Below are 12,620 nucleotides of genomic sequence, written 5' to 3'. Positions count from 1 at the left end.
GATGCACGTACTCTTTCGTATGTGCCTGTGAATGTTCTGAGTAACGTGGATGAACTTACTTTCAAAACTTTCAAAAGCTATACAGCCTTGAAAACTCGCATAAATTTGCAACAAACAAAAGTCTGCAATTGCATATTGTGAAATGTAAAAGAAGGATTAAATTCCTGCTTTTAGAGCTATTGAAGTGATCACTGTTGACGTATACTGTGGCGGATCTCTCTTTCTCTTTTTTTCTCCTTCTCTTTTTCTCTTTATCTTTTTTTCTCTCCTTCTCTTTCTCTCTTTCTTTCTTTCTATCTTTGTTGTTTCTTTCTTTTTTTCTTTCTTTCTCTCTTTGTTGTTTCTTTCTCTCTTTCTTTCTTTCTCTCTTTCATTCTTTCTCTATTTGTTGTTTCTTTCTCTCTCTCTCCCTCTCTCTCTTTCTCTTTATCTCTCTCTCTCCCTCTCTCTCTTTCTCTTTATCTCTCTCTATCTCTTTATCTCTCTCTCTCCCTCTCTCTCTTTCTCTTTATCTCTCTCTATCTCTCTTTCTCCCTCTCTTTCTCTCTCTCTCTATCTCTCTTTCTCTCTCTCTCTCTATCTCTCTTTCTCCCTCTCTTTCTCTCTCTCTCTCTCTCTTCTCTCTCTCTCTTCTCTCTCTCTCTTTCTTTGATTTCTCTCTCTTTCTTCTCTCTCTCTTTCTTTACTCTCTCTCCTCTCTCTCCCCTCTCTCTCCACTCACTCTTCTCTCTCTCTTTCTTTTCTCTCTCCCCTCTCTATCTTTCTCATCTCTCTCCCCTCTCTCTTTCTTCTTTCTCTCTCTCCCTTTCTCTTTTTCTCTATCTCCTCCCTCTCTCCCTTTCTCTTTCTTCTCTATTCTCTCTCTCTCCCTTTCGCTTTTTTCTCTCTCCCCCTTTCTCTTTCTTCTCTCTCTCTCTTTTCTCTCTCTCCCTTTCTCTTTCTCCTCTCTCCTCTTCCTCCTCTCTCTCCTCTCTCTCTTCTCTCTCTCTTCTCTCTCTCTTCTCTCTCTCTTCTCTCTCTCTTCTCTCTCTCTCTCTCTCTCTCTCTCCTCTCTCTCTTCTCTCTCTCTCTTCTCTCTCTCTCCTCTCTCTCTCTCCTCTCTCTCTCCTCTCTCTCTCTCCTGTCTCTCTCCTGTCTCTCTCCTCTCCCCTTTCTCTCCTCTCTCTCTCCTCTCTCTCTCTCCTCTCTCTCCTCTCTCTCTCTCCTCTCTCTCCTCTCTCTCCTCTCTCTCTTCTCTCTCTCTCCTCTCTCTCTCCTCTCTCTCTCCTCTCTCTCTCCTCTCTCTCTCCTCTCTCTCTCTCTCCTCTCTCTCTCCTCTCTCTCTCTCTCCTCTCTCTCTCCTCTCTCTCTCCTCTCTCTCTCTCTCTCTCTCTCTCCTCTCTCTCTCCTCTCTCTCCTCTCTCCTCTCTCTCTCTCCTCTCTCTTCTCTCTCTCCTCTCTCTCCTCTCTCTCCTCTCTCTCCTCTCTCTCCTCTCTCTCCTCTCTCTCCTCTCTCTCCTCTCTCTTCTCTCCTCTGTCTTCTCTCTCTTCTCTCTCTCCTCTCTCTTCTCTCTCTCCTCTCTCCTCTCTCCTCTCTCCTCTCTCCTCTCTCCTCTCTCCTCTCTCTTTCTCTTTTTTTCTCTTTTTTTCTCTTCTCTCTTTCTTCTTTTTTATCTTTCTCTCTTTCCCTCTCTTTCTCCCTTACTCTCCCTTACTTACTTATCTCTCTTTTTCTCTGTCTTACTATCTTTCTCACGTTTTCTTATTCTCTCTCTCTTTTTTTCATTCTCTCTCTTCACTTTTTATCTCTTTATTTCTCTCTCTCTCTTATCGATCGAAAATTAGCTGGGAAACAATTGAATAGACTTTTGACTATATTAAGGGATATAGGAATTATCGGCGAATATGTCATCGGAAATGATATTTGTTAGGGATAAGTTTACGGAACTTCTTACTATCGTAAAAATTATTTGCTGCCTCTCGCCTGAAAATGCAAACATTGAATCGAGCTTTCCCGTTGAGGTGAATGTTTTTTACAAAAACAGATTTCTTCGGCTTCAATAAATTAATAAATACTTTTTTCTTTCTTCTAATATAGTTTCCTTATCTTTTTACCCATTTTCTACACATTTGAATATAGCTTGAACGAAAAACGTCAGTATCAATTACAAATATACAGTCCTTCAAAAATAGGGTGCCCTGTTAATCTTATATTCGAATGTTGAAGAAGATTTCACGAAAGTCATCAACACGTGAAAAATTCTGCTACCATTGAAAGTAAATTGTTGCATAATAACTTCGTATGCTTGTCGAAGCATACGATGAACATGATCTTGGAAAATCGCAGAACTTTGAGTGGTCCAAAAAAATTAAAAATGATTATTTGAAGATGACATTCAAACATAACAATAAATTGTACATCAGCTGAATACGTTCGAAGGTTATGGGAAAGAAAAAAAAGCACATGCACAAAAAAGGCAATACAAAGTGATTTCGTTGCATGAAAATGCTCAATCACACACTGAAAAACCGCCAAAAGAAACGATTGAGTCGTTTTGTTGGAATCTTCTTCCACATACGGATTACTCACCAGATTTGACTCCTTCCGACTACTACCTATTTGCATCGATGGGACACGTACTTGCTGAGCAGCGCTTCAATTCTTACGGAAATTTGGGAAAATTACTCAATGAATGGATTTCTTCTAAAAAGGTACTGTTTTTTTGACGTAGCATTCTTAAGTTGCCAGAAATATGGGGAAAATGTATAGCTATCGACAGAAAAAAACTTGAACAAAGTAGAGTTTTTCATTTTAATGCAATAAAGGTCTATTTTATTTTTAAAAAAATCCGTTTTCATACATGTACATCTTTTTCAATAGATTTTATTGGATGCGTGACGAACACTCAAACAAATAAGAACCCTCATTAGATATAGTATTGAAGCAAATCTCTTTTTTATTGACCTCACCAAAAATCTGCTTTTGAAATTACAGTTTATTTCCGAGACAAATTTCCTTTTCGATGTCTGTTTCATTTTTTTTGTCTTGCAAAAAAGTAAACAAACATAATCGCAATTGCAACGTCGCAACATTGTAAAATACGTTTATTATTCTTGAATGGTTTAAGGTATTTCATACGAAGCTATGGCCCAGGAGCTGCTCATTTTACTATATTCAAGGCTGTTCATGAATGCCTCGCCGAACAAATTCTTTGCCTTTTGAGCCAAACCAGTTGTGACAACTGTTAAAATAGAAAAAAAAATGAAGTGGTTAATCCCAGTTGATTAGCACAACCGTTTCCCTGATCGGTTTTACTCGATGTGACAAGGCATTGTCATCAAGAAAAATCACTTTGTGATGCCTTTTCTGATATGCTGGTCGTTTTTGGAGCAGAGCATAGTTCAATTCGATCAATTTATTCCAGTAGCGCTCACTTACTGACAATTCCACTGGGTTTTAGAAGATCGTTCCAGAGTACACCTCGCTGAAAAAACATTTTCTTCTTTCCATAACAATCTGGCCTTGTGGTCGATGGGTCGGGTTTAACATATGATCTTTTGCGTTAGGGATTCTTAGAATATATTCACTTTTTATCCCCAGTTTTAATGCGATGCAGAAATTACTTTCTTCTATACGTGGAATTCAAAAAATCGCAAATGCTTTTCCGGGTGTCTTGTTGTCAGCCGGTCTTGTTGAATTCATCCCCCAGCCTTCAGAATATTTCCCATGATTTTTAAACGTAGGCAGAAAAAAGGCTGTTTCGTGTGTTGGAGGGTAAAATGAACAAATTGAAGCACCTTTTTCAAAAGTTTCAAAATGTTTGTATGTATGGGAGCAGATATTTCTTTCTCTCAGACTGAACGTCAGCTCGGGATTGTACCCAAAAAAAATCCAAACAATGTCAAGCGAGGATCGAACCAAGGCCGGCTGGAATACAAGGTTGTTTTACACGGCAACGCTATCCCCATAGCCACTGGTGATGTTGCATAAAACTGTGATAATAAAACACCACATCATAAAATGAAATTGGAAAGTGGTTTCTAAGAATAAAACGGAGAGCATAAACGTGCATCTATATTCTTTTCGGTCTGGGCCGTCTATGTGACAAAGTATCTTCTTCTTGGATGGCACTAACATTCCGAGTGGAACTTTTGCCTTCTCAACGTAGGTTTTACTTGCGTCATTTTTATTAGTAGTACTTAATTGAGATTTTTATGCCGAATAACACACGTCTTGAATATATTCTGGAGTGACAAGCTCTAGAATACGCGTGACCTCAGTGCAAGCCGGAATAAATTTCCTTGACGAAAAATCTCCCGACCTGAACGAGAACCCGATCCTTTGGCATGATAATGTGTGACGCAAACCATTCGGCCACTGGAGCACGTAGCATGTGTGGAAAAGTATGCAAAAAGGTTGTTTTTTCAATGTGTCTCTTGTTTTGCTCGCTTATATTGCTCTCATATTGCTATGGCATGTATATTATACAAATGCTGTACCAGTATGAGAGAGTAGCACATTTTCCGTTGTTTTTAAGCTCATTTAATCTAATAAATCAGGATCCCAGAACATGTGCTGAAATTAATTTTTTGATGTAGAGCTTCAGTATCAGTTGAGAATGGAAATATTGTCCGATTCTGTATGGGAAAAGTGAATAACTGAACATTTATCAATCTGACTCAAATTTTCATTTAAAAAAGTCTCCTCAAACTACAAACGAATTTCTTCCAACACTTCCCGCTGGAGCGTTTCGAGTGGGCTCCGCGAGGGTGTTTGAGTGCATGTGCTGCGCGGAGAAGGAAAGAAAACGAGAACAAAAATTTGGAATATTCAAATATCTATTTCTCTTCGTTGTGCTGTTCGTCCCTCTTGCTCTCTCACACTCTATCACTCTTCTCTGATTCCTCGTCCGCAAGACACAAGCTTCAAGTCTTGCTTGGAACGCGCGCGCGGTCCAAAGAGAAAGAGCGGCCGAGGGACCATGGAAACAAGTTTTATTCGATACATACACACCGAGAGTCGCGCAATGTGTCCACTTTTCGCGTCTCACAGTCACCATCAGCAGGAGGCAGCACCCCACCTCACTGGTATGGACTCTACATCGCAGTGAAGTATCTCCCGCCAAGCCATTGAGCTCGCTGACTTTCGCCTCACACTGGGCCACGGCAAACGTGCCCGAGGCAGGAACAGCAAAACCGGACTTGGCCAATAAGCCTTGAACTCCCCCTTCCCTGCGGCTTTTCTCGACTCTGACATACACACACACACACACACACAAACGTGCGCTGGTTTGATTCGTCGCCCCGAAGAGGCTTTTCACATCTCGTTGGGACGAGTTTCCCCCCAGCTTCGGAGGATAACTCCACGTGGATGTTATGCCCATCCCCCGCCCGAATGGCATGAACTCTCACCCATGAAGCTGTGAAATCACCACCGGCAGCAGCAACCCTCCAAGCCAACATTTAACTCGAAAGAGAAAAACAAACTCGTTAAAATTTTAATCGCTATCATCCAATTTCGTCTCTACCCCAAATGTACCTCTACGTACGAATCGCCAATGTCCGCGCCGTAGTCTTCGTCACACGGTGTGATGGAGAGAAAAATGTTTGTCAAAGCAGCACCCGGACAGACTTTCCTGTTTTCGATACGTGAGGAGAGGACCCCGAAACAAAAACCAATTTACATAATCGATTTGTATTTGTCATCATCAATTTTACTTTTGGACATTGATTTTTTCATTCTTGCTCGTCGTTCTTGGTGTACACAAGCAGCAAAAAAACGAAAAGTCTCAGTCTCAGACCATTGGCGGGGACATTTTGAATTCAATCCTGACCGGTAGCAATGGCTGTGATATGCGGAAATTCGTCAGTGGTAAACTACTCCGGGTTATGAATGAACTGTTTGTTTCTAGTTTCCAGTTTCGAATGTCCCAACGCAAGCGTTGTCACACGTACACAGGCGATACTCGATAGCTCGCACGGTACAATAAATTCCTCCATTATTAGATAATGGCCGTAGAACAACAAGTTCCCTCATCCCTATGGCTGCGACTATTTAATTAGCATGCATTCCGATCGGTTTTGTACAAGCCACCCCATACAGATGCATTGTAGAAACCTGTCACAGCTTCGTCGGCGCTTTACGCTAATAAGGAAGGAATTGCGCACCAACATCCACACCGGACAAGCCGACAATAACTCGGCTGATCAAAAGTAGCGAAAATAACGCAACTTTGCTGGGGCACAGAGAAGCAGCGCGTTATAGTCACAATTTCGCGGCCCCAAGGCCATAACAAGCAACCGAGGCTTGGCAGTGATTACGCACTTGCCGACGAGACGCGAGACGGGGAACTATGTGCAAGGCAAAACCACAACAAAAATGCTCGCACATCGCAGAGAAGAGTAGTTGTCGACATCGTCGTCGTCGTCGTCGTAAATAATGCGAGACTGGCGCCATCGATAAATATTTACATGTACACAGCACAAACCCCTCCTCGTAACTCGCAACTCATTGGGCATCTGTTGTGATCACTTCAGACGCAATTGAATGACATTTTCCAGCGATCACTCGCACTCGAATCATATAAAAAAAGCCGGGCGACTGCCCCTCGCTACTTGTAGCTGGCTCCGTCGTGGATAATTCTTTGAACATTATTCGGATTCTTTATGTAATTGTTCCTTGAAATAGCATAGTTTCTTCAGAATACATCATTAACACCACACCACATAACGATGAGCAACTCCCGGTCTGATAATTGTTTCACTTGTGAGTGGAAAAGGAACACTTGCGTTCTGGTCAGGGACTCGCTTTTACTAACAGTGAACTACTATCATCGGAGATTACTCTCCCAACACTCCTTAACCTACGATTCCGGTCAGCATCCTAAATTTAGTACGCTTCTGCTTTGCTAAAGCTATCGTAAACCCATCTGCTAAATGTTCATAAGTCGGAATGTAATGGAGCTTGATGTCACTTTTTTCAAGTACTTTCTTTACGAACTGATAACGGACAGAAGCATGTTTGGTCCGGGGATTACAGTCATCACTGCGTTTGACTACTTCCCAATGCTGTCTTCCATGATTCATAGAGAACTGACTCATCAATTTCTTCTTGGGTCTCGAAACACATTGACGGATCATACCAGGGTCAATAGACGTTGCAACAGGTTCAGTATTCTCCATGTTGAATCTCTTGAGAACCTTCTCTAGATACATTTGTTGGTTGAGGAAAAGGTTTACGTTTATTCTATCACGGGTTATCTGCAGTCCTAGACAGTATTTCGCCTCTCCAAGGTTCTTCATTTTGAATCGGGAATTCAGGAAAGTTTTCAACTACCTTGTGGTTTCTGCATCGTTGGTGAACACCAAAAAATTGTCTACGTAGATCGTTACGCATTACACCCTTCCATCTCCTTTGATAATAAAATACTAACAATGAACTACACTGGAACAAATCAATCCGTACTCTTCCAATGCTTCATCCAGTTCGTGTTCCACTCCCTACTTGACTGTTTCAAACCATAAGGAACTTTTAGCATCTTGCACACTTTCAGGGAATCGACGACATAGTCTTCGAGTTGTCCCATGTATATTTCTTTGTTCTTCAGTTTTTCTGGCCGGAACACTGTAACTGTATCAAGCTGTTCGATGCCGAGATCATGCTGAACTGCCAACGCCATCAGGAAACAAATTGTGAAGTATTTCATCACCGAAGAATAAACTTCATTGTAGTCGATTTGCCTACCTTCCAAGCGGTAGATCCACGTGATCCTCCAGCACATGAATTTCCTCCTGCATGGCCTTAGTCCAATGAAGATGATCCGCCCGCTTCAGTGCCTATTAGTAACTCGTCAAATCGCCAGCGCCGTTATCAACAACTTCTTCATCGAACTCATCATGATCGAACACGGAAAAAATCCTGGACAGTATTTGAACTAAAACACACAAAATCATAATACACCCGGGTAAAAAACCGCGTTAATTGGAAAATCCGCGTAAAAAAACCTCGTAAAAACCTGGGTGTCCTTGCCTAGAAATTTGCTCATTCACAGTATTAGCCGTCAAATGGATGCCCGATCTTGCATTACCATAATCATTAGGTTACAGTACTCCGGTAATCCTTTTAACAATAACAGCGCCAACCACTGATCTTTACCTCGAATCCAATTTCATTCAAGCATTGAGACGTTGTCACCAACTCGTCGGTGTAGTCTTCAACGAAGCCGAATGCTTCCAACTTCACCGACGTCAACTTGTCCAACAGTCCAAAATGCCGAATCAGTCCATTTGTCATGGAGAGTCTTTTGCGTCTTTTGTCGTTCAAAGTTTTTCCAAAAGGGTGTAGTTATTCTTCCTCAGGCAAATGGCACCCAATGCTCGATCACTCATATCAGGATCATTCAGCTGTCCTTCCATTGGCTTCACTGCTCTCCAGGTACCTTCTCTGATCAACGTCATCTTCATTGAGAAAACCCATGATGCATAATGTTCAAGCGCAGCTTCTCCATGTTCGATTGATTTGCAGGGTTTCTAATGGCACGCACAACACCTCCGGACCGCAGGCCATCGCCTCCTACGTCTTGAAATCATGGCTTCGAAATTATTCTTGATCTTCTCGTATGACTTCTCGGAACTTTCAGGCTATGGTCAGTCACTTGTGAGTGGAAATAAAGCACTTGCGTTCTGGTCAAACTCTAATCAAAGAGTGACAATTTGATTAGGTCCGTTTACCCAAGTGAATAACGGTTACTGTACACTCGGTGCTTCTATCAATGAACTGATAAGATCGGAGGTTACTCTCCTGACAGTTTCAAACCAAACTAATGAGTCTCTTTCTTTTTTTTCTTTTTCCAACAGACGGCGAGTACCTATTTGCAGACCCCGAGAGCAAGTTATCAAAATACGGCCCAAAAAGCTGGCGCTCGTCGCATACACACGTAAGTAGTCCACTCATCTTTTAAACCGATCCACCCCGGTATTCAAAATGATCTTGTTTTCGTCGTAGGGTCTCGATGCAAACGGGAAGCCTCTCCTGGAGCTACACTTCCGCGTGCAGTTCTACATCGAGAGTCCGCTGATGCTGAGAGATGAAGTGTCCCGCCATAATTACTACCTGCAGCTCAAGTACAACGCCACCAACCGGGATCTGCCGAAGGAGTACTCGGAACAATCGCTGCTACTGCTCGGTGGTTTGTCCCTCCAGGCAGATCTCGGTGATTTCTCGGAGGATAACGATGGAACCAGTGGGAGTAGCAGTACCACCGCCAGCAGCACCAGCAATGGGGGCAGCACTGCTGGCAGTAGCACCATCTATAACACCAGCAGCAACACCAACGCCACCAACAGCACCGGTTGCGCCAGTACGAACAGCAGTAACAGCAACGGCAGTAACGAGTACTTCAGACCGGAAGAGTACGTCAATCATACGTTGCGCTCAGCGTGGGGTATCTCTGCGCTCACGTCTTGCCATCGGGAGAACCGGGGAATGTCCCGCGCTGACGCCGAAACTCACTACATTCGCGAAGCGTGCAATCTGAACGAGGCGATCAATGCCCACGTGTTTCGCATGAAGCAGTCGAAGAATGAGACCGGATTGGGATCGGTATCGCTGAGTATCTACGCGAAAGGCATTCGAATCGCGGTGGATAACGCCACGGCGACCATCTTTAACTGGCCGAGCATCGGTAAGCTAAGCTTCGACCGGAAGAAGTTCGAAATCCGGTCGGGCGACAGCAAGATCACGCTCTATTCGGTGAACGACGACAAGAATAAAATGATATTAGCCCTATGTCGGGAGACGCATCAATTTTCTATGAAAATTGCCCCCCGACTCACAGAAGCGATAAAGAGGGAGGAGGAGGAGAGTAGTTGCATCCACGGATATCCCTATCTCTACTCCCGAGCACTGAATCTCCCCTACAAGAGCAAGAGCGATCAGCGAATATCGGTCATATCTAGCACCAGTTCGAACACTACCTCCGGCATCGTGAGCGATCGAGTCCACTCTGAGGATGAGCTTGAAATCATGATCAATGAACCTCCCACGGCAACACTTGCAGCTCCCTCTACTGAGAGTCTTGCCCTGGCACATCTGCTAGATTGCCCGAGCGTGAGCCGACAGACTTCATCCGTGGGGCAGGTTTCCCTGAAGGATTTGGAGGGCACACTCGCGGCACTTTCGGTGCGATCGAATGTCACCATCCGATCGGCAAGCAGCGACAGTACCGAGGCGAAAGATCGATCGACGAAGGATTGCGAGTCATCGCCTTCGTCGCAGCACAACATAGGTTCACAGTGTTCGTCAACATGTAGCACAGTGGTCGTTGCTACCGACTGTCTGAGTCTGCCCCAAAGCAGCGCAAACGGGTCGACCGAGCGCCGTCAAACGTCCACTTGCAGTAGTCTCGAGCTGGGATACAGTCACACGGCCCAGAACAGCACACTGAGCGTTGCGACCAGCATTTGTTTGGACCACGATATCAACGAAGAGGATGAGGAGACAAATTCCGGTGTTTATACGCTTGCTCATGTCCCTCCAACGGAGACGAGCGGGGTGTATACAATGAACAGTAGTGAAATGACGGGGCAATCCTCCGAAATTGCCGAATCGGAATCACACGAAAGTTCCCATTACGGCAGTTTTCAACCGTGCCAGAGCGAAATCGCCGAACCACTAGAACCGGTTGATTCCGTGGATGGAGACTTCCGGCCACGACTAGACAGTGATATGAACGATTTCCGCATGCGTTCGGATTCCAACGTTTCTGCTGCGGGATCGTTCAGGGGGGATGGAAGTGACCCAACCGATAACAAACACACCTTGCTCAGTGCAGAAGAGTTGACGGATTTGATCGTGGGTCGCGGAACTTATCCATCGAGGAAGACGGTGAGCCATACGCTCGACTCCGACTGTGACTATGTGACGCTTCCGTTGCCTCTGGAGGGAGAGAGCTATCTACAGGGCAGCGAAGATACGGCACCTACGGAGGACGAGTACGATGACGATGTGCTACCACCGGCTCCACCCAAGCGAATCGACAGTAATATGCCATCGCAGCGGCAATCGTTGCTAAATTTGGTCGGCTCCAGTGATTCTCCTCCTCCACCTCCTCCGCCATACAATGCCCATCACGAAACTACGGGACTTCGTGGCCCGGACATAAGACCCGATGAGGCACCCGTTATTCCACTGCGAGATCCGCCTCCCTACCCGCAGAAACCAATCGGTATGGTTCGTGAACGCCCCATTCCACCGCCAATCATCCCCAAACCCATCACATCAAGCGTTCAAGCGTCATCAATTCCGGAAGAGGTTCCCGCTCGTTTCATCACAACCAGGCCCCAGATCAACATCCTGAAAGCACATACCAGTGTCGTTGGAGAAACTCCAAAGCCCAGCTTTGCAGCACCAACAATCAACAACATCAGCAACCTTTCGCAGTCCCCGATTCCCGGTACGGTGACGGCAGCATCGGCCGGTGGCATTGGCATTCCGGTTATTCCATATCATAAAAGCATTACCTCGCCACCACCGCCATATCTGGAAATGCCAAAACCACCCCATCGGGCCTGCGTTTTGCTTCCAGTAATCAAACCCCGTCAGTATCACCCACCTCCGCCACCAACGATTCCACGCCAGCCGCCACCACCTCCACCTGCTCACTCACTGGCCACAGTCTACACCGGTCAGCTGGCACGCTCCCAAATCGAGCTGTACCAGCAGCAGCTCTACAGCGATGTGGACTACGTTATCTACCCCATTCAGGATCCTTCGATTAGTCAGCAGGAGTATCTTGATGCGAAGCAAGGCTCGATTCTGGCAGCAATGGCCCAAAGTCCGCCGCCGCCACCCTACCTAGCATATCACACCGTCCGAGCGCACAATCGCAGCTGGGACGCGTGCAAGAATCACGCCATATACCGGAGTACACCCTACCTCTCGATGGCGCTGTCATCCAACTCCCGGTACGCGTCCACGCAAAATTTGTCCGACACTTACGTGCAACTTCCCGGAGCGTACTCACCGATCTACAGCCCATCGGTTGCCAGTCTCTGTTCGTCGTACGAGCCTCCGCCGCCTCCTCCGCTGCGACCCCGGCCAATCTCCAGCAGCTCGTCGTCCATGTTCGTGCGGTCACGCTCCGACGACAACATCCTGAACTCTGTGGAGAGCACCCCGAAAATACGTCGGCTACCACCTCCCCCACCGCCACCCTATGAAACCCGGAAGGCCATACGGAAACCACCGATCCCACTTCCCACGCCATCTTCACCTTCGCCGAAAGTAACCACCACCACCAGCAGCAGCAGCAGCACTATCGAAAAACCTCCCGAAGGTAAGCTTAACCCCTTCCCGAATTATTCAATACGTCACACATCAAGTGATTTCACTACTCTGCTGAGAGAAATGGAGAGAAATCGATCAAGTCACTTACACCCCTTGCATTCTAAGCCCCTCATATAAAGATTGTCGGGTCAAATCGCATATCAGTGTAAAAAGCATCGTTTATCTGGGATATTCTCATTGGCACACTTGATTATCCTTTTCTTATATCTCGAAGCCTGCAGTTTGCTTCATAAACAGCTCTTCCTGAAGCTCTTCATGAAGATACGCATCATTTACGTCAAGATGTATGAGTGGA

At 45.3% G+C, this 12,620-nt stretch overlaps 1 protein-coding gene across 3 annotated transcripts in view; it reads left to right on the top strand.

The window, feature by feature from the left end:
• Positions 1–12,620, top strand: part of LOC129780557 (protein expanded) — a 122,086-nt gene that overhangs the window by 100,502 nt on the left and 8,964 nt on the right. For all 3 annotated transcript variants that reach the window (XM_055788938.1, XM_055788939.1, XM_055788940.1), the window contains exons 4-5: positions 8,836–8,915; positions 8,984–12,314. In XM_055788938.1, coding sequence (XP_055644913.1) covers positions 8,836–8,915; positions 8,984–12,314 — 3,411 coding nt within the window. The remainder of the gene's footprint in view (positions 1–8,835; positions 8,916–8,983; positions 12,315–12,620) is intronic.

This window comes from Toxorhynchites rutilus, chromosome 3 (genome assembly GCF_029784135.1).
Source record: "Toxorhynchites rutilus septentrionalis strain SRP chromosome 3, ASM2978413v1, whole genome shotgun sequence".
NCBI classification, from domain to species: domain Eukaryota; kingdom Metazoa; phylum Arthropoda; class Insecta; order Diptera; family Culicidae; genus Toxorhynchites; species Toxorhynchites rutilus.
This window is presented reverse-complemented; position numbering and strand designations above follow the sequence as displayed.